Source organism: Ahaetulla prasina, chromosome 6, assembly GCF_028640845.1.
Source record: "Ahaetulla prasina isolate Xishuangbanna chromosome 6, ASM2864084v1, whole genome shotgun sequence".
Lineage (NCBI taxonomy): Eukaryota > Metazoa > Chordata > Lepidosauria > Squamata > Colubridae > Ahaetulla > Ahaetulla prasina.
This window is the reverse complement of record NC_080544.1, coordinates 101010706-101038136: the sequence shown is the minus strand read 5'-3', so window position 1 is coordinate 101038136 and position 27431 is coordinate 101010706. Positions and strand designations below refer to the sequence as shown.

The 27431-nt window shown below is 42.1% G+C and overlaps 1 protein-coding gene across 6 annotated transcripts in view; it reads right to left on the bottom strand.

Annotated features, from left to right (window-relative positions):
• Positions 1–27431, bottom strand: part of USP13 (ubiquitin specific peptidase 13) — a 127535-nt gene that overhangs the window by 42905 nt on the left and 57199 nt on the right. For 3 of the 6 annotated variants that reach the window (XM_058189083.1, XM_058189082.1, XM_058189084.1), the window contains 4 exons: positions 19638–19732; positions 15316–15503; positions 7417–7488; positions 6192–6285 (listed from right to left, as the gene is read on the bottom strand). In XM_058189083.1, the coding sequence (XP_058045066.1) occupies positions 6192–6285; positions 7417–7488; positions 15316–15503; positions 19638–19732 (449 nt within the window). Of the gene's footprint in view, positions 1–6191; positions 6286–7416; positions 7489–15315; positions 15504–15961; positions 16150–19637; positions 19733–27431 lie in introns of all 6 variants that reach the window. The other 3 variants (XM_058189080.1, XM_058189085.1, XM_058189081.1) reach the window with 1 other exon arrangement.

The window sequence follows — 27431 nt, the reverse complement described above, 5'->3', positions numbered from 1 at the left end:
GGAACAGCAGCGAATCCCAAGACTGGAGACTAAATAGGTAATTTTTTTTAAAAAAAAATTCTATGATATTGCCAAGCACATTCCATGAATGGGTCCGTGAAGTCACTAGGAGTTGACTGCGACATGGAGAATTTTAAAATTTCATGTGGGGTTTTTTTTGGGCTAAGATTTTGAATAAATAAAGAAAAGCTAAAAGAAATGGTCACATTCAGCATTTTCTCACCTCCAAATTATACGCTTTTGGCCTTTTATCTGTCTTCAGAAAATCTGCATAGATCTTTCTCTCTCTAAGAGGCCTTTAAACATCTTTGATTTCATTCAATATGTTTTCACTGACCTCTTTTTTAGGACTTCCAATTTTGGGTCTTCAAACAAGCACAGCACAGAAATCAAAAATTGCACAATCAAAATCAAATGCAATCAAAGGAGCTTTCAGAAAGAACTTCTGTTTTAACTCTTGACCCGACATTCAATCGCTGGCAAAAATTTGCCTTCTAGATGAAGTTCAGCTAATTAACCTACTGATTCAAATTGCAGCCCTCCATAAATATCTCTCTCTGTTTACCCATGTAGTTCTTCCCAGAAGAAGAATATCCTCATTAGCTACTGCATCCCCTATATCTATTACACAACGACCTTTCCTTTTTAGATATACCATCTGTGTTATCTATCTATGAAAAAAAGCACTTCAAAATGGGGGGAAAAATAAGAAAAGGAAAAGAATAAAGCAACAAGTGGAATAAACAGCAAATTTACAGGTGTTCTAGTTACCCAGTGGTAAGATGGGTGGCTAATAAAATTTATTTATTTATTTATTTGTTTGCTTATTTATTTAATTAATTAATTAATGACAGAGACAGTAAGACAGACAAAACCAACCACGCATCCTAGAATCGGTTTTTATAGATTAAAGTAACTGAATGTACTAAACGTTTTTTAAAAAACACGAATCATTAAAAACCGATGAATACTGATAGCAAGATTCAACAGTACAGTATAAATCATAAAATGAGATTTACATGAGAATTACAGTAATTTACAATAAAGCAACAAGTGGAATAAACAGCAAATTTACAGGTGTTCTAGTTACCCAGTGGTAAGATGGGTGGCTAATAAAATTTATTTATTTATTTATTTGTTTGTTTATTTATTTATTTAATTAATTAATGACAGAGACAGTCAGACAGACAAAACCAACCACACATCCTAGAATCGGTTTCTATAGATTAAAGTAACTGAATGTACTAAACGTTTTTTAAAAAAACATGAATCATTAAAACAGATGAATACTGACAGCAAGATTCAGCAGTACAGTATAAATCATAAAATGAGATTTACATGAGAATTACAGTAATTTCTATCCGAGCAATTAAAGCCATCATTACAAAAAAGAAAAATTCAAATTTCAGAAGCGGTACCAGCTTGTAGAGAGAGCTATAAATAGTTCTGGAGTTGAATTAAAGTCTGTGTTAGATTTTTTTGGGAAATATAGTACGATGGGTTTTTGTTTTTTTTTAAAAGATATTTTATGGTTGTTTGATCCCGAGAGTCACTTGTTGAAATGGGCGCCCATAAAAACTGAATAAATAAATAAATAAATCTCATTTTAGAGAGAGAGGTAAGAGGTGAAGTATGAAGGTTTGCAATGAGTTTCCATATTTAGGGGTAATAAAATCTTGCCTGGAACTCAGAGGCTGACTAGATGTAAATATTATGTCAATGGTCTCTCAGTAAACAAAGTTTATAAAGTAGGACAGGCATAAATAGCTTCCTATTTCATTCTTAACCCAGGCCAGCACTTTTATGTACAATACTAGCTCAGTGTTTCTTTCTGTAGAAGATAAGAGTGGCAGAAGCTAGGGGTGGAGTCAAAAGAAGAATCAGCTTAGACTCTCTACATAGTCACAAGTGGACAAAGTCTATTCCCCGCTCTTGAATTCCACCGGCCCTTATCTAGCATCAATTTAGCATTGAGAAGATTCCTAGTGTAGAGGCACCATCATCTTCTTCTTTTAATGACCCCATAATCCCTTGCAGGATGGAGTCTTGGTAACTGAATAGAGCTGAGTGTTTACTGGCCGGATGCCCTTCCTGCCACCAATGCGGAGTTGTATTCAGCAGATATATTCTCAATGTGCCCAGAGAGAGAAATATCTGCCTCTACCTGGGATCGAACACACAGCTTCCTGATTGTGAGGCGAGAGCTCCCCCTCTAGGCCACCGCACCACTCTATTCCTGTGCAGAGGTATGATTAGCAATAAATCAGTTTAATTGGAGATTCACATGTGGACCTGATCTTTTGCACTGGCTGCTTTCAGAATACAAAGGCATCTTTTAGCCAAAATTAAAAAAAAGCAAAGAAGTTTGCACTGGGATACCAACTGACATAACTTTAAGACATACCCCTTTTTTTCTCTATCTGTGTTTATGCTGCATGAGACTATTCTTTGTATAGTAGTAATTTTCAGACTGAATTCCCTTGGAAGCCACTGATATAAATCTGTGCCATTGTCTGGGACAAGTTTGAACTGGTCAATCCTGACAAAGTAGAAGTCCTCACAGCTGTGACCTTGGCCGCCTGAGTTTTGGCCTCCAGGAGATGGCAAATGGTTGAGTCCATGCAGTAATTAATGACTCTTTGAAGAATCCTGGGGTCGCGTGATCACCATTTGCAACCTTCCCAGCCAGCTTCTGACAAGCAACGTCAAAGGAGAAAGCAGGGTTCGCTTAACAACTGAACAAATCACTTAACAACGGCAGCGATTTGCTTAACAACCATGGCAAAAAGGTCATAATACTGTTTGTGAGTCACTTAACTGCCTTGCTTAGCAATGGAAATTCTGGTCCTAATTGCAATCATAAGTCAAGGACTAACTATAAAGGAATCCTCTTTTTTCTGGTCCCATGCTCTTTTGGTTAGTCAAAGGCCTCTTAGGAAGTGGCCTAAGGTTGTGTCCATGCATTGGTTAATGATTCCTTGTGGCAGGGGAATAGTATCGTCTGTCTTGAAGCCATTCTTGGACCCAACAACATTGGACAACTTCAAAAGTGGCATTATAAAGTGGCATTATAAAGTGGCACTTTATAATGCCTTGGTAAGGCCACACTTGGAATATTGCATCCAGTTTTGGTCGCCACGATGTAAAAAAGATGTTGAGACTCTAGAAAGAGTGCAGAGAAGAGCAACAAAGATGATTAGGGGACTGGAGGCTAAAACATATGAAGAACGGTTGCAGGAACTGGATATGTCTAGTTTAATAAAAAGAAGGACTAGGGGAGACATGATAGCAGTGTTCCAATATCTCAGGGGTTGCCACAAAGAAGAGGGAGTCGGGCTATTCTCTAAAGCACCTGAGGGTAGAACAAGAAGCAATGGGTGGAAACTGATCAAGGAAAGAAGCAACTTAGAACTGAGGAGAAAATTCTTGACAGTTAGAACAATTAATAAGTGGAACGACTTGCCTGCAGAAGTTGTGAATGCTCCAACACTGGAAATTTTTAAGAAAATGTTGGATAACCATCTGACTGAGATGGTGTCGGGTTTCCTGCCTGGGCAGGGGGTTGGACTAGAAGGCCTCCAAGGTCCCTTCCAACTCTGTTGTTATATTATATTATAAAAACAGCGGTCAGATAAGAAGGGCAATAAGCAGTGGTAGGATTAAAGTACCGTATATACTCGAATATAAGCCGATCCGAGTATAAGCCGAGGTCCCCAATTTTACCCCAAAAAACTGGGGTAAACTGGGGACTCGAGTATAAGCCGAGGGAGGGAAATGAGGCAGCTACCGGTCGTGAAACCTCCCTCCTCGGCCGAGAAGGCTGGCGGCTCCCGCCCGCCTCTCACTGCACCGCAGGGCTTCCCACTAAAGCAAAAGCCCGCCAAGTTCGCACCGGCCGGTATAATGTGAAAAAGAAAAAAACTCCTAATGATTTCTTCTAACAACCAGTTTGCCAAACTATTCAGAAAGTTAACAACATATGGTGGCATGACTCAACGGCAAAGGCGCATGGAACATTGCTACCTTCCCACCAAAGGTGGTCCCTATTTTTCTACTTGGATTTTTTATGTGCTTTCGAACTTTTAGGTTGGCAGAAGCTGGGACAAGTAACAAGCCTTCCATCCTTCTGGAGGGCAGTAAAATGAGGACTCAGATTATTGGGGGCAATAGGCTGACTCTATAAACCCCTTAGCGACTGCTGTAAAACCCCGTGAAGCGGTATATAAGTCTAAGTGCCATTGCTATTGCGATTGGTTTCTTAGTCCAATGGTTTGACTCTGTTGGACATGTCTCTATAAACTCCAGTTTTGAATTTTGAATTTCCAGCGGAGGGACAGATTGTGCTAAACAGTTATGGCCATTTTGCAAAAAAGGAATGTATTTATATTTCTTGTCACCCCACTCTCCCAGTCTTTGTGTCAAGAGCTGCAAGAAGTGCATCGGTGGCATAAGTGCAGGTAGCCCTCCGTTTACAACCATCCGTTTAGTGACCGTTTGAAGTTACAACGGCACTGAAAAAAGTGACTTATGACAGTCTTTCACACTTATGACCATTGCAGCTTCCCCATGGTCACAGGAACAAATGTCAGTGTCAGTTTTGGAAGGCAATTTTCTTTTTGCTTCTTAACTGACACATATTTTAGCTGGGGAAGTTGGGAGGGGGTTGTTGTTGGAGAGGTAGAAAGTTAGTCATAACAACATTCTGTATTCAAGGACATCCAGCATCTGACAGAGACTGCCTGAAGATAGTATCCAATTGAGTGTGAAGAGTTGATTGGACAATGTGATGAACTTGTGGGTGTGGGGCAGGGCCGTGAACTGTCAACTGGGTGTGGAAAACTTGGAAGCTTTCAGTTTCCGGTTCTCCCAGCTGTGCCAACATGGCATCTCTAATAAACTGGAACTTTGAGGAACCTCAAGCCTCAGAGCCTTATTTTGTTGTGGATGTTGCTTGGAATCCTGACAGTCACATGCTCTGTAACTGGCATGTATTTGTATCAGTTGCAGTGTCCTGGGGTCACGGTTTTGATCCCCTTTTGCGTCCTTCTGACAAGCAACGTCAATGGGGAAACCAGATTCACTTAACAACCGTGTTGCTAACTTAACAACTACAGTGATTCACTGAACAACTGTGGCAAGACTGTGACGTAAAACGGGGTAAAACTGACTTGACAACCACTTTGCTTTGCAGTGGAAGTTTTGGGCTCAATTGTGAATGTAAATCGAAGATTACCTGTATTTCACTAAAGTTGAGGGACTGAATATTTGGCCCAATTTTTTTTTTTCCTTTGGTGTGCATTTTGTTAGTTTCCGTTGCAAAAAGTTTGCTAAGCTTCTTAGAAGCTTATTGCATTTATTGTACTCAATATCCTGTCCAAATTGGCAGAAAATCATGTTGCCGTTATTCAATATCTGGATGTCCGATTTCAGTGATGCGGTCTTAGGCCCTCAGAATGTCTCATAACATTTTCTCCTGCATCAGCCTAACATTTGAACAAAGCTATTGTAACAGTGCATAACAACCCAGCATTTAATTTCCAAATCTTTGAAGTTCCAAAAAAAAAAAAAAGAAGAAGAATTCTTTCTTGAAGCTTTGCAAAAATCTCATCATAAGTCATAACAATCATGAGTCGGTCATGTGACTGAACCAATTTTGCGACTTTATTTTGTGGTGGTCATTAAGGGAACACAGTGCTTGTAAAATTAACACAGTTAATGGTTTGTTATGGGCACAGTTTTGCCAAAAATCAGATGTCCCAGTTTTGTGCAAAACTGTTGCAATAGAGCAGACTTTAAGACTTGGCAGCTTTAAGACTTGTGGACTTCAACTCCCAGAATTCTCCAGCCAGCATAGCTAGTCTTAAATCTGCCAAGTTTGAAGACTTCTGTAATAGAGGATCACCTGACCACGGGACATTGAAAATGGCCATAAAAGTGCCCATGTTGCCGACCACTTTAATGGCTGGCCATGTGACCATAGGTACCTTTGCGGGAATACATCATAACTTCAAACAACTATTAATCAGCCGGTCGTACGTCAAGAAATACCTGTACCGAAATTATAAATGAACATTTCAGTTATTGCTGAGGCTATGATTTTCAAAGAGACAATCGTTTTGCTAAAACAATGATGGTTATTCACATCTGTCTTTCTACTTAATTCTCAAGATGAATATGGTGGGGTCAAATACCTTGTGTTGTTCCTTCATCACCTGTTCAATGAGCTCAGATTTCACTGGAGGTTTTGAATATTGGCCTGAAAGAAGCCCATGTCCCAATTTAGCCCTGCAGCAAGGGAGAAGGGAGAAGGGAAAGAGAGAGAAAGCACACCAAAAGTTACCCACTAAGCAGTTACCCACTCTAGAGAGAAAGGACAGGAAGCAGAAAGTAACTTTATTTCAGCCATCTGTCAACGGGAACCTAATCTGGATTCATCAGACATTCCCAAGAGAACTACTGGATCCTCAAGTCCCAAAAGTGCTTTTCAAAGGGCAACTGGATTTTCTTTTTTTTCTTTTGAAAATGTTTTGCTTCTTATTCAGGAAGCTTCTTCAGTTCGGACTGAATGGTGGGGAATAGAAGGATTTATATTCTTTGGTCCTTAGCACTCTGAAAGTTGGTCTTTAGCTCTCTGAGAGTCATTGAGGCCACTTGGGGATTTATCTATACTCTCAGAGTCACCTGAATCAGAGTGAAAATAGGTGTGAAACCTTCTTAGTTGGGAAGGACTGTGTTGTAGAGAGGAGATATGTGGTGGTGCAATCTTTCTCTTCTATTGAGAGAGGGCTGTTCAATTTTAACATAGATGGCCTCTTTGAGCTCCTCTTTCAAACCAGTGGTCCTCTCTGTCAAAATATGGATTTGCTGTCTTCAAAAGAGTGGCCCTTTTTTGTCAAATATAGCTGGACCACTGAAACTTGTCCTGGTGGGTTTGCTCTCCTATGTTACAACAAGATGTCTCGTCCTCCTACCAAGATAAAATTCAGCAGTCCAACAACCATGACCTGGATGACTGAGAATCCCCTTCGACTCTCCACAAAATAAGCTTTCTTTCACATTCTATAAATTCTTGATTCTTGATGAACATATCTTGTCCTTTTATGTACACTGAGGGCATATGCACCAAGACAAATTCCTTGTGTGTCCAATCACACTTGGCCAATAAAAAATTCTATTCTATTCTATTCTAAAGTAGGGGTCCTCAACTCCTCTAGTCTGTGATCTGGTACTGGGCCACAACCCGTTGGGAACCGAGCCACAGAAGAGAAAGGCAAGCGTGCACGCACATGAAGCCGCATTTGTGCAAGTGGTACACGTGCGCGAAACCGTCCCGTCTCTTTTCCCCCCCTTCTAGCCACTGGTCCACAGAGCTGGGAAAAGTTGGGGACCGCTGCTAAAAAGTAACCAGCCACTTACATTTGAGTATTGAAATCTTGTGTTGGGTCCAAAGAAGAGTAGTCAAATATCCTTGGAAGGTTTCCCACGTACCTAACATAAAGAGCACCAGAAGACAAATGGGAAAAGGAGAAAACATTGAAAAATTACAAATATTAACGACTTTTATTTGAGAAAGGCAGACATTTTGGAATCCCATAATAATGCTCACGAGGTTGCCTCCTTTGGCAGAATCAGAAATCAGAATCAGAAATCTTTTATATAGGACAAACCAGACTTTAGGTTATATGAAGCCCTCCCTGCTGCCATTCATCACTCCTGTACTACAATAGCAGAAAGGCTCTATTTGCATTCCTTATTTTGCACTTCCACTGAAAGGAGAATTAATTTCACTGGGAAAATATTTGGGGACCATGCAGAGGAACTAGCTGCAGCCTGGGAACGGGCTGCGGCCGGGGCCTTAGACCGTGTCGTGCCTTTGCGGCCTCTGACCCGGCGCAGATCCCAACCGGCTCCTTGGTTCTCCGAGGAGCTGAGGGGGATGAAACGCCGGAGAAGACGCCTAGAGAGTTCCTGGAGGTCCAGCCGTTCAGAGGCTGATCGGACACTAGTTAGATCCTATACTAGGACCTACCTAGTGGCACTGAGGGAAGCGAGGCGCCCCACGCCTCCCTCATTGCGCCGGCAGATACCCGCCCAGCTGCCCTGTTCCGGGTGACCCGCCCCCCCCTTCACGAGGGGGAGCGGGATGACCCGTTGCGGGGATGTGCTGAGGAGTTTAACAGTTATCTATACGATAAAATCGTTCAGCTTAGGGACGGCCTGGACCAAAATTGTGGCGATTCAGACGGGTATCTGAGGGCGGTCTTGGTGATGTTGTTTGGGATGAGTTTGACCCTGTGACTCCGAGGACATGGACAGGTTGCTGGGTAGATTGAATGCCACCACGTGTTTACTGGACCCGTGCCCCTCCTGGCTGGTGCTGGCCACCAGGAGGTGACACGAGGCTGGCTCCAGGGCTTACGAGTGCTTCCTTGTTGGAGGAGTCTTCCGCCGCCTTGAAAGAGGCGGTGGTGAGGCCCTCCTCAAGAAGCCTTCCTGACCCGGCTGTTTTGGGTAACTATCGTCCGGTCTCCAACCCGCTCGCGAAGGTTGTAGAGAGTATGGTGGCATATCAGTTTCCCCTGCACCTGGAGGAAACTGTCTATCTGGACCTGCTCCAGTCCGGCTTCCGACCGGTTACAGCACTGAGGCGGCTTTGGTCGCGTTGGTGGATGATCTCTGAGGGCCAGGATAGGGGTTATTCCTCTGCCCTGGTCCTATTAGACCTCTCAGCGGCTTTCGATACCATCGACCATGGTATCCTGCTGCGCCGGTTGGGGGATTGGGAGTGGAGGCACCGTTTATCGGTGGTTCTCCTCCTATCTCTCCGACCGGTCGCAGACGGTGTTGACGGGGGCAGAGGTCACCCCGCGGCACCTCACTTGTGGGGTGCCGCAGGGCCGATTCTCTCGCCTTCTGTTCAACATCTATATGAAGCCGCTGGGTGAGATCATCAGTGGCTTCGGTGTGAGCTACCAGCTGTACGCTGATGACACCCAGCTGTACTTTTCCACACCGGGCCACCCCAATGAAGCTATCGAAGTGCTGTTCCGGTGTTTGGAAGCCGTACGGGTCTGGATGGGGAGAAACAGGCTCAAGCTGTGGCTGTGGATGCCGGCATCCCGGTACAGTCAGCTGAGTCCGCGGCTGACTGTCGGGAGCGAGTCATTGGCCCCGATGGAGAGGGTGCGCAATTTGGGCGTTCTCCTGGATGGACGGCTGGCTTTTGAAGATCATTTGACGGCCGCTCCAGGAGAGCTTTCCACCAGGTTCGCCTGGTGCGCCAGTTGCGCCTTTCTAGACCGGGATGCCTTGTGCACAGTCACCACGCCTTGTGACGCCTCGCCTGACTACTGCAATGCTCTCTACATGGGGCTCCCCTTGAAGGGCATCCGGAGGCTGCAGTTGGTCCAGAATGCAGCTGCGCGGGTGATAGAGGGAGCCCCTCGGGGGTCCCGGGTGACACCTATCCTGCGCAGGCTGCACTGTGGCCTTCCGGGTGCGCTTCTAGGTATTGGTGAACGCCTTTAAAGCGCCCATGGCATAGGGCCGGGTTACTTACGGGACCGCCTGCTGCTACCGAATACCTCTCACCGACCCGTGCGCTCTCACAGAGAGGGACTCCTCAGGGTGCCGTCGGCGCGACAGTGTCGTCTGGCGACACCCAGGGGGAGGGCCTTCTCTGGGGGCTCCGCCTCTGGAACGAACTCCCCCCAGGACTTCGTCAACTTCCGGACCTCCGAACCTTTCGCCGCGAGCTCAAAACTCACTTATTTATTTGCGCTGGACTGGGTTAGCTTTTTATGGGTTTTTAATTGGGTTTTATCGATGGGTTTTTAATGGGTTTTTAATGGGTTTTATTATTTGCTAAATTTTAATTGCGGCCAAATTGAATAAGTTTTTTAGTGGTATTTTAATAGTATTTATTTTGTAATAGGAATGTTTATTTTATCTGGCTGTAAACCGCCCTGAGTCCTTCGGGAGAAGGGCGGTATAAAAATTTAAATAATAAATAAATAAATAAATAAAATTTTTGAGACTCGGTGTTTTCATGATTTGTTTTTACGATATGCAGAAACACTATCAGATCGATACCAAAGTATATAACGTTTCATATAATCTTTCAGCTCTTTGTGAAATCCATGCCAAGCTGGTAGTCTATTGATATTTTGATAATCTTCAGCTAGCACAGGGGTAATCAACTATGGCAACTTTATGACCTGTGGACTTCAACTCCCCAGAATTCCTAAGCCAGCCATACTACTGTACATCTGTAGAGTTGTCACGAAAATCATATAGATTTTGTCCATATTGCCTTTAGGAATAGGCTAAATTGGGGGTGCTTTTACTCTTGTTGCAAAGATGCAATTGATCATACTTCACAATAGTCTAAAGAGACCACCCAAAATATGAAAATAACAAGGCAATTAATACAACTTTGTCCAGAGCAAGCAATATTCATTCAATTCACTCCCACTTAAAGGCGACTTCCTGTTTCATGTATTCTGCCATGTATTGTTGTTGTTAGTTGTGAAGTCGTGTCCGATCCATCGCGACCTCATGGACAATGTTCCTCCAGGTCTTCCTGTCCTCTACCATCCTCTGGAGTCCATTTAAGTTCATGCTGACTGCTTCAGTGACTCCATCCAGCCACTTCGTTCTCTCTCGTCCCCTTCTTCTTTTGCCCTTAATCTTTCCCAGCATTAGGCTCTTCTCCAGTGAGTCCTTCCTTCTCATTAGGTGGACAAAGTATTTCAGTTTCATCTTCAGGATCTGGCCTTCTAAAGAGCAGTCAGGGTTGATCTCCTCTAGGACTTACCGGTCTTATCGCCTTGCAGTCCAAGAGACTCTCAGGAGTCTTCTCCAGCACCAGAGTTCAAAGGCCTCAATTCTTTGGTGCTCAGCCTTTCTTATGGTCCAACTTCCACAGCCATATATTGCAACTGGGAAAACCATAGCCTTGACTATACGCACTTTTGTTGGCAGGGTGATGTCTCTGCTTTTTAGTATGCTGTCTAGATTTGCCATAGCTTTCCTCCCCAGGAGCAAGCATCTTTTAATTTCTTGGCTGCAGTCCCCATCTGCGGTGATCTCGGAGCCCAAGAAAATAAAATCTGTCACTACCTCCATTTCTTCCCCATCTATCTGCTGGGAATTGAGAGGGCCGGATGCCATGATCTTAGTTTTCTTAATATTGAGTTGCAAGCCAGCTTTCGCACTCTCCTTCTTCACCCGCATCAAGAGGCTCTTTAGTTCCTCTTCACTTTTTGCCATTAGAGTGGTATCACCGGCATATCTGAGGTTGTTGATATTTCTCCCGGCAATCTTAATTCCAACTTTTGATTCATCTATATTTATACATGGCATGTTTACACACACATACATACACACACACATACACACACACAAATATATATACATATACATACATACATATATATATGTGTGTGTGTGTGTGTGTCTTTACTGTCGGGTTTTCTCCGAATTGGAAGTGTCTTGGTGACGCGAGTCTCATTCGTCATCTTCAGGCTAGGTGTTTACAGCTTGCTTCTAGGAGAAATTTTCTCCAAGCACTATAAATACTAGCCTGAAGATGACGAATGGGATTCAAACGCCGCCAAGACACTTCCAATTTTACGTGGGAGAAAACCCGAATAACCAAAGACCTTTTGCGCTCACATAGAAAAGTAACGATGTTGAAAGCAAGAAAGCAACCTGCTGGTCTCCAAATCTTAAAAGGTTTAGAAAAAACAAACCTAGCTTTTAACACAATTAAATATCAATCACAGGCAAAGATATTGTAGCCTGGTCTACTTGCATCACATTATAGATAGTCCTCGACTTACAACATTTCACTTAGCGACTGTTCAAAGTTACAACAGCACTGGTGTTTCAGCTTTGCCGGAAAACAACGTTGTAGCTGAGTCTTCTGCTTTGTCTTCTGCTTTGTCTTCTGCTTTGTCTTCTGCTTTGTCTTCTGCTTTGTCTTCTGCTTTGTCTTCTGCTTTGTCTTCTGCTTTGTCTTCTGCTTTGTCTTCTGCTTTGTCTTCTGCTTCGTTTACGTCTTTGTTTTGTGGCTTCTGGACGTTTGCCAGGAAGGGCCTTTGGCAGTTTGCCTGATTGGACTAAGGTTTGTGAGATAACTGAGGAATTTGTGTTGGGAGGCATTTGTTTTTACGATATGCAGAAACACTATCAGATCGATACCAAAGTATATAACGTTTCATATAATCTTTCAGCTCTTTGTGAAATCCATGCCAAGCTGGTATTCTATTGATATTTTGATAATCTTCAGCTAGCACAGGGGTAATCAATTATGGCAACTTTATGACCTGTGGACTTCAACTCCGCAGAATTCCTAAGCCAGCCATACTACTGTACATCTGTAGAGTTGTCATGAAAATCATATAGATTTTGTCCATATTGCCTTTAGGAGTAGGCTAAATTGGGGGTGCTTTTACTCTTGTTGCAAAGATGCAATTGATCATACTTCACAATAGTCTAAAGAGACCACCCAAAATATGAAAATAACAAGGCAATTAATACAACTTTGTCCAGAGCAAGCAATATTCATTCAATTCACTCCCACTTAAAGGCGACTTCCTGTTTCATGTATTCTGCCATGTATTGTTGTTGTTAGTTGTGAAGTCGTGTCCGATCCATTGCGACCTCATGGACAATGTTCCTCCAGGCCTTCCTGTCCTCTACCATCCTCTGGAGTCCATTTAAGCTCATACTGACTGCTTCAGTGACTCCATCCAGCCACTTCGTTCTCTGTCGTCCCCTTCTTCTTTTGCCCTTAATCTTTCCCAGCATTAGGCTCTTCTCCAGTGAGTCCTTCCTTCTCATTAGGTGGACAAAGTATTTCAGTTTCATCTTCAGGATCTGGCCTTCTAAAGAGCAGTCAGGGTTGATCTCCTCTAGGACTTACCGGTCTTATCGCCTTGCAGTCCAAGAGACTCTCAGGAGTCTTCTCCAGCACCAGAGTTCAAAGGCCTCAATTCTTTGGTGCTCAGCCTTTCTTATGGTCCAACTTCCACAGCCATATATTGCAACTGGGAAAACCATAGCCTTGACTATACGCACTTTTGTTGGCAGGGTGATGTCTCTGCTTTTTAGTATGCTGTCTAGATTTGCCATAGCTTTCCTCCCCAGGAGCAAGCATCTTTTAATTTCTTGGCTGCAGTCCCCATCTGCGGTGATCTCGGAGCCCAGGAAAATAAAATCTGTCACTACCTCCATTTCTTCCCATCTGTCTGCCAGGAATTGAGAGGGCCGGATGCCATGATCTTAGTTTTCTTAATATTGAGTTGCAAGCCAGCTTTGCACTCTCCTTCTTCACCCGCATCAAGAGGCTCTTTAGTTCCTCTTCACTTTTGCCATTAGAGTGGTATCATCTGCATATCTGAGGTTGTTGATATTTCTCCGGCAATCTTAATTCCAACTTTTGATTCATCTATATTTATACATGGCATGTTTACACACACATACACACACAAATATATATACATACATACATACACACACACATACATACATATATATATGTAGGTCTTTGGTTTAAGCTTCAGCAATGTGTGATTGCAGCTGTTTTTCCTTTTAACTGCTAGTGGGGTTTGAACTGATTGGGTGGGAGCTTGGCTGTGCTCTGATTGGATGGGGTTTTTTGTGCTCTGATTGGCTGGGGGTGTGTCCTGTTTGGGTGGGGGCTTGGTTGTGCTCAGATTAATGTGAGTTGCAGGGGGATTTGAGCTGGTGAGTTGCATTGCTGTTGTTTGGCTTCGTGTTTGTGGTCGTGCTACATCTTCATAATGGGTGTCTGTCTGCTGTATGTATGGATTGGAGGGGTTTGAAATGGCTAATGTTGCAGCTGCGGTCTGGATTCTGGTCCTTGGTTGTGCTTCCTGATCAGTGTGGGTTTGGGTCTGCTTTCTGGGTGGATGTGTGTTGTTGACATCCTGTGTGGACCTCGTGAGTGTGGGTCTGGTGTCATTCCTCGTGTTAGGGACTCGAAGCTGAAGCCTGAAGATGACGAATGGGATTTCGTCGAAACGTCGCCAAGACACTTCCAATTTTACGTGGGAGAAAACCCGAATAACCAAAGACCTTTTGCGCTCACATAGAAAAGTAACGATGTTGAAAGCAAGAAAGCAACCTGCTGGTCTCCAAATCTTAAAAGGTTTAGAAAAAACAAACCTAGCTTTTAACACAATTAAATATCAATCACAGGCAAAGATATTGTAGCCTGGTCTACTTGCATCACATTATAGATAGTCCTCGACTTACAACATTTCACTTAGCGACTGTTCAAAGTTACAACAGCACTGAAAAAAGTGACTTATGACCGTTTTTCACACTTGTGACTGTTGCCGCATCCCCATGATCCTATGATCAAAATTCAGACGCTTGGCAACTGACTCATATTTATGATGGCTGCAGTGTCCCAGGGTCATGTGACCTTCTGATATGCAAAGTCAATGGGGAAGCCAGAGACCACTTAACATCTGTGGTAATAACTTACCACTGCAGTAATTTACTCAACAACAACTGTGGCAAGAAAGTTTAAAAAATGGGGCAAAACTCAACTGCCTTTCTTAGCAACAGAAATTTTGGGCTCAATTATGGTCGAAGTCTACTGATGTGGTCCATCAGCAGCCTACGGAGCTGGCAACGGAGTCGGAGAGCGATGAGGCTGAGGTGAGGCCAGGGCCATCGGGAAGTGAGGTGCGGACTCCAGAACTTCCAGAGACTGATAGTAGTGAGGCAGAGGAACAGGAGGAGCCTGTTCCTAATGCACGCATGAGAAGAGCTGCCAGAAGGCAAGAGCAGCTCAAGCAGAGAGGTCAACTCAGGAGTAGGGCCAAGAGATGATTGGCCCCTCTCATAAGGCTTAAAACAGACCAGCACTGGTGTTTCAGCTTTGCCGGAAAACAATGTTGTAGCTGAGTCTTCTGCTTTGTCTTCTGCTTCGTTTACGTCTTTGTTTTTGTGGCTTCTGGACGTTTGCCAGGAAGGGCCTTTGGCAGTTTGCCTAATTGGACTAAGGTTTGTGAGATAACTGAGGAATTTGTGTTGGGAGGCATTTGTTTTACTTCGAGTTGAACGACACTGGGAATGAAGTAATTCCCAGCTATCCGAATAAAGTTTGTTTTTCCACAGACTAAGTTTATTACTACCTACTTGGGCCTGGGTCACAACAACTACCTGTAAACACCATTACACCATCTCTGTGGCCTTTCCCCAAAAGCGCCCCCGTCAATCTGCTTGTTTCTGATCTGTGAAAGCTGAGTTTTTATGAAACTCCTGGAAATGACTTACGCCCTCTGAAATTCGGGAATACTGAAAATGGCTTGCAATACGCTGTTGATGTAGCAGCTGTTCCCCATGTTTTTCATGCCGGTATATCCAGGTCCATACATTGGTTTCAGCTTCATGCCCGATTCTTGGATGACTTCCCATTCAGACACTCGGGGTTTTATGTCATTATCTCTCAGGCCATTCTCGGTCTGCAAGAAACAGGGGAAAAAAGCTTGCTACCAGCTTACAAAGGCAGGATATTTAAAAGGAAAAAAAAAACACCATACAACTTGTTTAGCTACAAACAACTATTCAGCCCAAAAGGAAAGACTTCTCAGCATAAAAATACCTTATTTTACGATTGCTGAGATATGCTGTATACGTGACTATGTCTCCACCTGCTGAATTATCCAAGTAATTGAAATCAATGTATGGATCCCACCGTTAAGTCACATTTTCGGTCAATCTGAACAGCATTTTATTTATTTATTTGTTTGTTTTTCCACAGACTAAGTTTATTACTACCTACTTGGGCCTGGGTCACAACAACTACCTGTAAACACCATTACACCATCTCTGTGGCCTTTCCCCAAAAGCGCCCCCATCAATCTGCTTGTTTCTGATCTGTGAAAACTGAGTTTTTATGAAACTCCTGGAAATGACTTACGCCCTCTGAAATTCAGGAATACTGAAAATGGCTTGCAATACGCTGTTGATGTAGCAGCTGTTCCCCATGTTTTTCATGCCGGTATATCCAGGTCCATACATTGGTTTCAGCTTCATGCCCGATTCTTGGATGACTTCCCATTCAGACACTCGGGGTTTTATGTCATTATCTCTCAGGCCATTCTCAGTCTGCAAGAAACAGGGGAAAAAAGCTTGCTACCAGCTTACAAAGGCAGGATATTTAAAAGGAAAAAAAAACACCATACAACTTGTTTAGCTACAAACAACTATTCAGCCCAAAAGGAAAGACTTCTCAGCATAAAAATACCTTATTTTACGATTGCTGAGATATGCTGTATACGTGACTATGTCTCCACCTGCTGAATTATCCAAGTAATTGAAATCAATGTATGGATCCCACCGTTAGGTCGCATTTTCGGTCAATCTGAAGAGCATTTTATTTATGATGTCTTTTAGGCTTTGTGTAGTTTTGATCTTTTTTAAGATGGCAAGCAGCCCAGAGTTACTCTGTGGTGAGATGGGCAGCCAATACATTTTATAAATAAACAAATAAATTTTATAATTTGTACATAAAATGTTCCTTACATCTACAAAAAACATTCAAGTACAGGTAGTCCTCAATTTACCACAGTTCAGTGAGTGACTGTTCGAAGTTAGAACACCACTGGAAAAAGTGACTTATGATTATTTTTCACACTTGACCGCTGCAGCATCCCCTCACGTCCAGAGGTGGATTTCAGCAGGTTCTGACCAGTTCTGGAGAACCAGTAGTGGAAATTTTGAGTAGTTTGGAGAACCGGTAGTAAAAAGTCTGACTGGCCCCGCCCCCATCTATTCTCTGCCTCCCAAGTCCTAGCTGATCCGGAGGAAATGGGGATTTTTGAGTATCCTTACCCTGGAGTGGGGTGGGAATGGCGATTTTACAGTATCCTTCCCCTGCCATGCCCACCAAGCCACACCCACCAAGCCCTGCCATGCCCACTAAGCCACGCCCACAGAACCAGTAGTAAAAAAATTTGAAACCCACCACTGCCTCAGTCATGTGATTTACACTTGTATGCTTGACAGCTGATTCACGTTTATGACTGCTGTAGTGTCCCAAGGTTATGTGATCCCCTCTTACAACCTTTTGACAAGCAAAGTCAATGGGGAAGCCAGATTCACTTAACAACCACGCTCCTGCGCAGACTGCACTGGCTGCCTGTGGCCTTTCGAGTGCACTTTAAGGTGTTGGTTACGACCTTTAAAGCGCTCCATGGCTTAGGGCCTGGGTACTTACGGGACCGCCTGCTGTTACCGCATGCCTCCCACCGACCCGTACGCTCTCACAGAGAGGGACTTCTCAGGGTGCCGTCCGCCAAGCAATGTCGGCTGGCGGCCCCCAGGGGAAGGTCCTTCTCTGTGGGGGCTCCCACACTTTGGAACGAGCTTCCCCCGGGCTTACGCCTAATACCTGACCTTCGGATTTTCCGCCGCGAACTGAAGACACATCTTTCCATTCGCGCGGGGCTGGCTTAAATTTTAAATTTTAAATTTTAAATTACATAAATTTTATCGATTTTAAATTTTTTACTAATTTTAAATGGGGTTTTGGTTTTTATAAATTCTTAAAGTTCTAGGCTAATTATAATAAGTTTTTTAACTTGCATTTTAAATTTGTATACTGTAGTGTCTGTATTTTATTGTTGCCTGAGTCCTTCGGGAGAAGGGCGGTATAAAAATCAAATAAATAAAATAAATAAATAAACAATAAAATAAATAAATACTAATTTAACAACCACAGTGTTGTTAAATTAGGCAAGAAATGTGGCAAGAAATGTCGTAAAATGGGGCAAAACTCACTTAACAAATTTCTCAATTAGCAACATAAATTTTTTGGCTCAGTTGTGGTCGTAGATTGAGGATTTCCTGTACTGCAAACATTTGTCTGTCATATACAGTAAAACTTTGAGCATATAACTACTTCCAATATCACTGCTATGGAGATTCAGTGTAGATGCTATGACAGGATTCAGAACTTTTGAGTTTCAAATTTCATTTGGGTTTGGATTCTTGCTTTTAGACTTGTCTTGAAAATAAAATTTCTTTCAAAAACAAATGGTTTTGAAATTCATTGAAATTCGAATGATCTATAGATCATAAAGCTATTAAGGAAATTACAGTCTAGTAAGTTTCTACATCTAGAGTAAAGTTTAGCTGGTTGTTTTAAAAGAGGATAAAGTAGATTATCTGAACTCTAGATTAGAAACCTTCTTTTGAACAGGGATCACCAACCTTGGCAACTTTATGACTTGTGGACTTCAAATCCCAGAATTCCTCAGCCATCATGGAAGGAATTCTGGGAGTTGAAGTCCATAAGTCATAAAGTTGCCAAGATTGGAGACCCCTGCTTTAGAACATAGAATAATAGGATTGTGTTCTGACCTAGGCTTCCTGATATAGTAAAAAGCACACAATTAGTCCTAAAACCCCTTTTTAAAATTTTAACGGCTGTGAATTCCTTTCATTTACAGCATGTGCTGAAGCACCAAGAGTTTATAAATAGTCCAACAGAAGTCTGCCACAGTCCTTCAGATAAGGCTGGTAAACACCCACCTTTATCTCCCTTGACACACTGCCAAAGACCTAATTGGCAATTAGTTTTGCAAGGCCATCAGGGAGCACAGAGTCAAAATGGAGCTTCAGAATTTAAACCGACACCATCCACAAAATTGCTTCCTGCAAAGGCCCACGTGCCTTTGCTCTTCCTTTATGTCTTATGGGAGGGGCCAATCATCTCCAAGCCTTACTCCCGAGTCGTCCCTTTTGTTTTAACTGTTCTTGCCTTCTGGCAGCTCTGCGCGTGCGCACACTAGGATCAGGCTCCCCCTGTTCCTCTGCCTCACTGACATCAGATTCTGGAGGCTCTGGAGTCCGCATGTAACTCCCAGATGGCCCTGGCCCCATCCCTGCCTCCGACGCAGAGCCCTCGTCCGAGCCTTCCCCAGACTCCAGGACTGGCTTATGTTCCTCCCAACCTCCTCACTGTCCGATTCTGCTGAAAGGGACTTTTTTGGACCCCATTGTTCTATTAGTTACTGAGTGTGAGTGAGATCATTTGATTTAGCTGTTATAGAAGTGATTCTGTCATTACTTATCTTCATATATATTAGGTAAGTTCAAGCAAGGATTTTACTATAAAAATCCATTTATGTTTAGTAGACAGATCACACCCCATGTTTTTTTCTTACTTAGACAAATAACATTTCCTTCCCTTTTTTAAATTTTATCAGCTATATTTCAATAGAAGAGCCTAAACTGAATAAAATGTAGAAAAAGGAAGAAAACAAAAGAAGCGATAATGCTGCAGTGGTTAGAATGCAGTATTGCAGGCTAACTCTGCCCAATGCCAGGAGTTCGATCCTGATCTACTCAAGGTTGACTCAGCCTTCCATCCTTCCGAGATCGGTAAAATGAGGATCCAGATTGTTGGGGGCAATATGCTGACTCTGTAAACCGCTTAGAGAGGGCTGTAAAGCACTGTGAAGCAGTATATAAGTCTAAGTACTGTTGTTATTTATCACTGACATTTTGTTTTCCTGAGGTATTTATCACATTTGTGTGTTATGGTAACCAAGCGCTTAGGACAGCATCTTCATAAAAGACGAGTCACTTACCACATGCATTTGGAGCATGTCAATTCCAAAATGAGCTAAGTGTTTGGCGATATGAGGATCCAAAACAGCCTCCTCTTCCTCAAAGGAATAAACATCTGCAAAAATAAGAACAAAGAGATAATTCCACAAAATATAAACTATCAATAGCATTTAATATTCCATGTTCGACATATCAAGGAGGTACGATATGCAGGTAAAAAAAAAAATTCTAACAGAAATTTTCCACTTACTATGGCAGGAGAAGCAACAAGATTCTAAGTCAACTTCCAACAAACCGTAATGAGCCAAGGTGGCACAGTGGCTAGAATGCAGTACTGGAGCTTTGCTGGCTGGGGGATTCTGGGAGTTGAAAGCCACTAGGCTTAAAGTGGCCAAGTTTGGAGATCCCTGCTTTATACTACATTGAGTTCCAAGAGGAAAGGGGGGGTATATATCTAATTAGATAAATAATCGCGTTTCATTTGTTTATTCATTCATTCAGGCCAGAGGCAATGAGTTATTGAAATTCAACCCCTCTGTAAGTACAAATAATTATTCTAGCCACTGTGTCAACTTCAGTCAAGCTAACTAAAGGACAGAGGTCTTAATGGCCCTTCTTTACATTTGTTTAATGCTTTTATGTTGCAAGTCACCTTAAATTAAACAGATACCTGTAGGCTTTACATCCACATCTGTTTTTATCTCAGAGCAAGCTACAGAATCTGGCTGATGTGGATTTTTTTTTTCTCTTGGGCTCTTAATCCTTGCAAATGATCAAACAAAAAATGTTCTTGCTGTAGGGATAGAGACTCAACCACAACTGGGAATATTGACAGGAAGATCAAATACAGCAATAACACATGCATCCTCTTCTGCTCATCATGACCATATTCTCAATGACGAATAGTTCATGATTCTCATTAGGATATTTTTCCGGCAACAACCATAATGTTGTAAACGGCAGATCTCAGCAAATCAATCAAAGGAAGAATGGACTAGATTTTTTTAACATCTCCTGTGACTTTGTTAATGTTTTTGCTTCGTTGCTAAAATCCCCTTAAGTTAAACAGCAAAACATAAAACATTTTATCAGCGATAGCATTTCGAATTTGAACCCTTCTATGTATTTGAATCCTTCTCTGATAGGCTGATATTTAATATCTCTGATATTTACTTGTTTGAGCTGTTGTGCTAGAGGAAAGTCCCCTTCGTATTTCTTGGACAGCAAAGGTGAGTAAGAAGCAAGTACTCCATGGAGCACGTAACAGCAGACATATCACTAAAAGGCAAAATCACCAAACTACATCTCACTTACTCTGCCCGTGTCATGCGGGGGAATGCGCTGCAGAAAGCAATTTATGTTTGGAAGAGTCATTGGTAGAAGGAAACCAGGCTGTCAAAAATATGGTGACTGGACACCATCAAAGCTGCTACCAGCCAGAGCATAGAAAAACTCATCGAAATAGTGCAGGATCAGAAGATGTGGAGAGACCTGGCCCATAAAATCACCAAAAGCCAGACACGATTTGAATGGATAACATCACTGTCATCATGTATTGTGAAAGAGGACTGTGAAAATGTCTACAGACCCCTGACATCCTGAACACAAACTGTTTCAACTTCTTCTCTCAAGACAATGCTCTAGAGCAGAGGTCTTCAAACTTGGCAGCTTTAAGACTTGTAGACTTCAACTGCCAGAATTCTCCAGTCAGTTTTGCTGAATTCTGGGAACTGAAGTCCGCAAGTCTTAAAGCTGTCAAGTTTGAAGACCTCTGCTATAAAGCATTGCACGCCAAAACAACTAGACTCAAAGACCTCTCCATACCATCACTATGCTAAATAACTAATTCTGTCGAACTACCTAGTAGGGCTGTATTATGAGCCGAGGTGGTGCAGTGGTTAGAGTGCAGTACTGCAGGCTACTTCAGCTGACTGCTAGCTGCAGTTCAGCAGTTCAAATCTCACCAGGCTCAAGGTTGACTCAGCCTTCCATCCTTCTGAGATGGGTAAAATGAGGACCCAGATTGTTGGAAGCAACATGCTGACTCTGTAAACCACTTAGAGAGGGCTGTAAAAATCACTATGAAGTCTAAGTGCTAGTGCTAAGTGCAATTACTGTTATCCTTCTCATCTTGCCTATTACCTATTTCCTTATCCCAGTGGTGAAATCCAAATTTTTTTACTACGGTTCTGTGAGTGTGGCTTGGTGGGAGTGGTAAGGGAAGAATACTGCAAAATCTCCATTCCCACCCCACTCTGGGGCCAGCCAGAGGTGGTATTTGCCGGTTCTCTGAACCACTCAAAATTTCCGCTACCAGTTCTCCAGAACCTGCTGGATTTCACCCCTACCTTATCCTCTTATGACTACAGTATAACTTTGTTGCTTATATCTTACAATTCATATTCTTTTATTCAGTTTCCTAATACGATTAATGTTGATTGCTTATTTTGTACCCTATGAGCACCAGTAAGTGTTGCATCTTATAATTTCTGATGAATGTATCTTATGATGATAACAATGTATCTTATGATGAGAATGTACCTCATGATGATAATGACTTGTTGCTTGTACCAGTATGTAAGTTTACATTAGTTCTCATATGCACAGGAGACAAATTCCTTGTGTGTCCAATCACACTTGGCCAATTTATTTATTTATTTATTTGATTTTTATACCGCCCTTCTCCCGAAGGACTCAGGGCGGTGTACAGGCAAAAATAAAACAGATAATACAATGTACAATTTAAAATGTAATTTAAAAACTTATTTTAAAATTAGCCTGAGAAGTAAAAATATACAATAAACTAAAAACCCCATTTAAAATTAATTAATAAAAATTTAAAATTAATAAAATTCAATTCAAGCCAGCCCCGCGCGAATGAAAAGATGTGTCTTCAGAATTCTATTCTATTCTAACCTAACCTAGTCTATCCTATCCTATCCTATCCCATCCCATTCCATTCCATTAAATTCTTATTCCTATTCCACTCCACTCCATTCCACTCTCCATTCTTCAGAAAATACATTGCTTGGCATTGGGGTAAAAAACAACAACCCTCTACTTATTCTTCTGCCAAGCATTTATCAAGCCCAGCATTCTCCCTCCCTTTGTCTACCTAGAATGATGCTGTTGGCATTTATAGATACACCACATGGCCTTTTGCTGGCATTCCAATTTAAGAAAGCCACTGTTTCTCACTGCGAGTTATTGTTCCCTTCTATAAATGTAAGTTCAGAGAGGCCTCATGCTTTTTTGGTGAAGTCACGATACAGCATGACACCTCGTCAACTTTTCTGCGTCAGTGTGGCTTTAAATGAACCTTGCGGGGATATTTTTAAGAGTAACCAATGGCTGGCTAGAGAGAAGCGAGAAAGAGTTACCCCCAGCAGAACACCATAGAACCAAAAGCCCTAACATAGCAACACTGCAAATTGTTTGTCTCTACTGAAGTCCCACTGAGGTCCGATTGTTGTCTTGGATTTTGTCTAACCCAGTGTTTCTCAACCTTGACAACTTTAAATGTCTGGATGTCAACTCTTAGAATTCTGCTGCCTGGGGAATTCTGGGAGTTGAAGTCCACACATCTTTTTTTTTATTTATTTATTTGAATTTATATCCCGCCCTTCTCCGAAGACTCAGGGCGGCTTACACTGTGTTAAGCAATAGTCTTCATCCATTTGTATATTATATACAAAGTCAACTTTTATTGCCCCCAACAATCTGGGTCCTCATTTTACCTACCTTATAAAGGATGGAAGGCCTTGGGCCTGGTGGGACTTGAACTTGCAGTAATTGCAAGCAGCTGTGTTAATAACAGACTTACTTAGTCTGCTGAGCCACCAGAGGATCTTAAATGTTGCTAAGGTTGAGAGAGACCAGACAGAACACAAGTCCTCATTCAGGTACAAAGCTTCACTGGATCCTTGATTAGTTTTGCCCAGGGGTGAAATGCTCCCGGTTCGGACCAGATTGACCGATCCGGTAGCAATGGCGGCTGGTGGTTTGGAGAACCGGTAGCAAAAATCCCTGTCCCTCCACCGCCCATGCCCACCCAATCCCCCAGTCACCAGTTTGCCGCTTCTTTTAAAAAATGAAGCTGCCTGATCATCAGAGGTTTTTTTTTTTTTACTTTTAAAAACATTTTTTTACAAACTATTCAGCCAAATTGTTAAAAAAATGCTTTTAAAAGGTTAAAAAAAGGCTGTGACGATCCCAGCTGCACTGCCTGATCGTCAGAGCCTTTTTTCCCCACTTTTAAAAGCATTTTTTTACAACCTATTCAGCTGAATAGGTTGTAAAAATCTTTAAAATTAATAAAATTCAATTCAAGCCAGCCCAGCGAATGAAAAGATGTGTCTTCAGAATTCTATTCTAACCTAACCTAGTCTATCCTATCCTATCCCATCCCATTCCATTCCATTAAATTCTTATTCCTATTCCACTCCACTCCATTCCACCCCACTCTGGGGCCAGCCAGAGGTGGTATTTGCCGGTTCTCTGAACCACTCAAAATTTCCGCTACCAGTTCTCCAGAACCTGCTGGATTTCACCCCTACCTTATCCTCTTATGACTACAGTATAACTTTGTTGCTTATATCTTACAATTCATATTCTTTTATTCAGTTTCCTAATACGATTAATGTTGATTGCTTATTTTGTACCCTATGAGCACCAGTAAGTGTTGCATCTTATAATTTCTGATGAATGTATCTTATGATGAGAATGTACCTCATGATGATAATGACTTGTTGCTTGTACCAGTATGTAAGTTTACATTAGTTCTCATATGCACAGGAGACAAATTCCTTGTGTGTCCAATCACACTTGGCCAATTTATTTATTTGAATTTATATCCGCCCTTCTCCGAAGACTCAGGGCGGTGTACAGGCAAAAATAAAACAGATAATACAATGTACAATTTAAAATGTAATTTAAAAACTTATTTTAAAATTAGCCTGAGAAGTAAAATATACAATAAACTAAAACCCCATTTAAAATTAATAAAATTCAATTCAAGCCAGCCCAGCGAACCGGTAGTAAACCGGTTCAGTTTTCACCACTGGTTTTGCCCCATTTTACAACTTTTTTTTTGCCATAGTTGTTAAGTGAATCGCTGCAGTTGATAAGTTAATAACCTGGCTGTTAAGTGAATCGCTGCAGTTGATAAGTTAATAACCTGGCTGTTAAGTGAATCGCTGCAGTTGATAAGTTAATAACCTGGCTGTTAAGTGAATCGCTGCAGTTGATAAGTTAATAACCTGGCTGTTAAGTGAATCGCTGCAGTTGATAAGTTAATAACCTGGCTGTTAAGTGAATCGCTGCAGTTGATAAGTTAATAACCTGGCTGTTAAGTGAATCTGGCTTTCCCACTGATTTTGCTTGTCAGAAGGTCGCAAAAGGTAATCACATGACCCTGGGACATAGCAAGGACCATTCATATGACAAGCATCTGAATTTTGACCTTGGGGATGCTGCAAAGGTCATACCTATGAAAAGCAATCATAAGTCACATTTTTCAGTCCTGTTGTAACTTTAAGCGGTCACTAAATGAACTGTTGTATGTTGAAAACTACCTGTGCTTGTCTTCTGGTTTCAACATGGATATGTCCCGGCATTTGATTCATATCGATACGTAGGTTTTATTTCTATTTTCTATTTTTTTCATCTACTCCACAGTCTGGAATTTCCTGATGATATTCTAATTCTAGTCTTGTCTTAGGCATGAAAGTCTTTGGCCTTAAAATTAACTTTGGGCCAGTCACTGTGCAGAGAAGAGCAACGAAGATGATTAGGGGACTAGAGGCTAAAACATATGAAGAACCGTTGCAGGAACTCGGTATGTCTAGTTTAATGAAAAGAAGGACTAGGGGAGACATGAGAGCAGTGTTCCAATATCTCAGGGGTTGCCACAAAGAAGAGGGAGTCAAACTATTCTCCAAAGCACCTGAGAGTAGAACAAGAAGCAATGGGTGGAAACTAATCAAGGAGAGAAGCAACCTAGAACTAAGGAGAAATTTCCTGACAGTTAGAACAATTAATCAGTGGAACAACTTGCCTGCAGAAGTTGCAAATGCTCCAACACTGGAAATTTTTAAGAAAATGTTGGATAGCCATTTGTCTGAAATGGTGTAGGGTTTCCTGCCTGGGCAGGGGGTTGGACTAGAAGACCTCCAAGGTCCCTTCCAACTCTGATATTATTATTATTATACTGTCTCGTAGCCCATCTCACCTCATAGGGTCGTTATTGTGGAGGAAAAGGAGGTGAAAAGAATCTTAGGTACGTTCAACCACCTTCAATTGCATATGGAAAAAGTGAGACAAAAAATCTTTTTAAAAACTGGCTAGGAAGTTACGTCTCTGAATATCACATCTGTTTCGTGCAGTGATGAAAAAAGACATAAAGCACTGGAGCGGCTTTGAAGGAGAGATAATTGGTCAACTTTGCAACTACAGAATATTCAAATGTATGCGAAAACCCTATGAATTTGCATATTATGCCCGCCCAGCGTCTTTTCCTTTGTTTGAAGTCCACATATGCAGTTTTATGTAGTTCCTCTGGACAGTTTGGCTTGTCCAGCATCTTTGCTTTAGAAGTGCACACTCTAATTTCTATTTAAAAGACAGACAATTTGGTATAGAGGCTAAGCTACCAAGCTAAAAACTGGGAGTCTGTGAGTTCTAGTTCCACCTTAGGCACAAAGTCAATTAAGTGAGTTTGGGCCAGTTCTGGTGTCTCAGCCTTAGAATGAAACTTCTGAAACCTGGCTAAGAAAACTGCAGGGCTAAGTCCAGACAATTGCCAGGAGTTAGAGGTCCAAAAAATAAATGAATAACCTAGTTCAAAAACGTCTCAAACATTTAACCCCCAGCAGTCCAGAATGGTTCATAAATTTAGGAAAAGGGTGTAATTACTGTATTATACACATTTTAATTTCATAAAATGAGATTCAGAATTGATTTTGTTGACAGTCCTAACTTTCCTCCTCTACTTACAGCATAAAAAAAGAACAATAGAAAAATAACAGAAGCCACTTGAGTTCCAATAATACCAGTGAGTTTTAGAGAAAGTGTCTATTGGATGCGTATCTAATACAGTCCTCATAAACTACAAGGAAAAACACAACAAAGAATAAAAAACCAAATGATTTGTCTTGGTTTGCATTATTGCAACAAGAAATCACATAATTGCATTTAACGATGGCTTTGCAAAAACCGGCACTAATTTCCAGTTTTCAGCAAAACTGCACTACAGTAAACAATGGGTTCACTTCACAACCACGGAATTCACTTAATGACTGCGGCAAGAAACCTTGTAAAATCAGGTAGGTCACATGAGCAACCATTTTATGACTGTGACAACTTAGGACCATTATAATTTAGGCTCCATTATGGTCACAAATCAAGGACTACCTGTATAAAACAGTCTCCTTAGATTCAAGCTCTAGTTCTAGGAATTATATAGGAAGGTCCAGCCAGTTTTCTCAGTGATCGTGCATGCATGCGCATGCGCCGCAGAAACCTGAAGACCAGCTGCCTGGTGGGAGGCACACACGCATGCATGGCAGAGACCCCAAAAAGAGTTGGGGCGACAGCGCACATGCCCACAGAGAAGGCTCTGCGTGCCACCTCTATCAGGGTTCCAAGGAACACCCCCAACAAAATAAAGCTCTGAGGCTTGAGGTTCCTCAAAGTTCCAATTTATTAGAGATGTCATGTTGGCACAGCTGGGAAAACCCGAAACTGAAAGCTTGCAGGTTGTCCACACCCAGTTGACAGTTCACAGCCCTGCCCCACATCCACAAGTTCATCACATT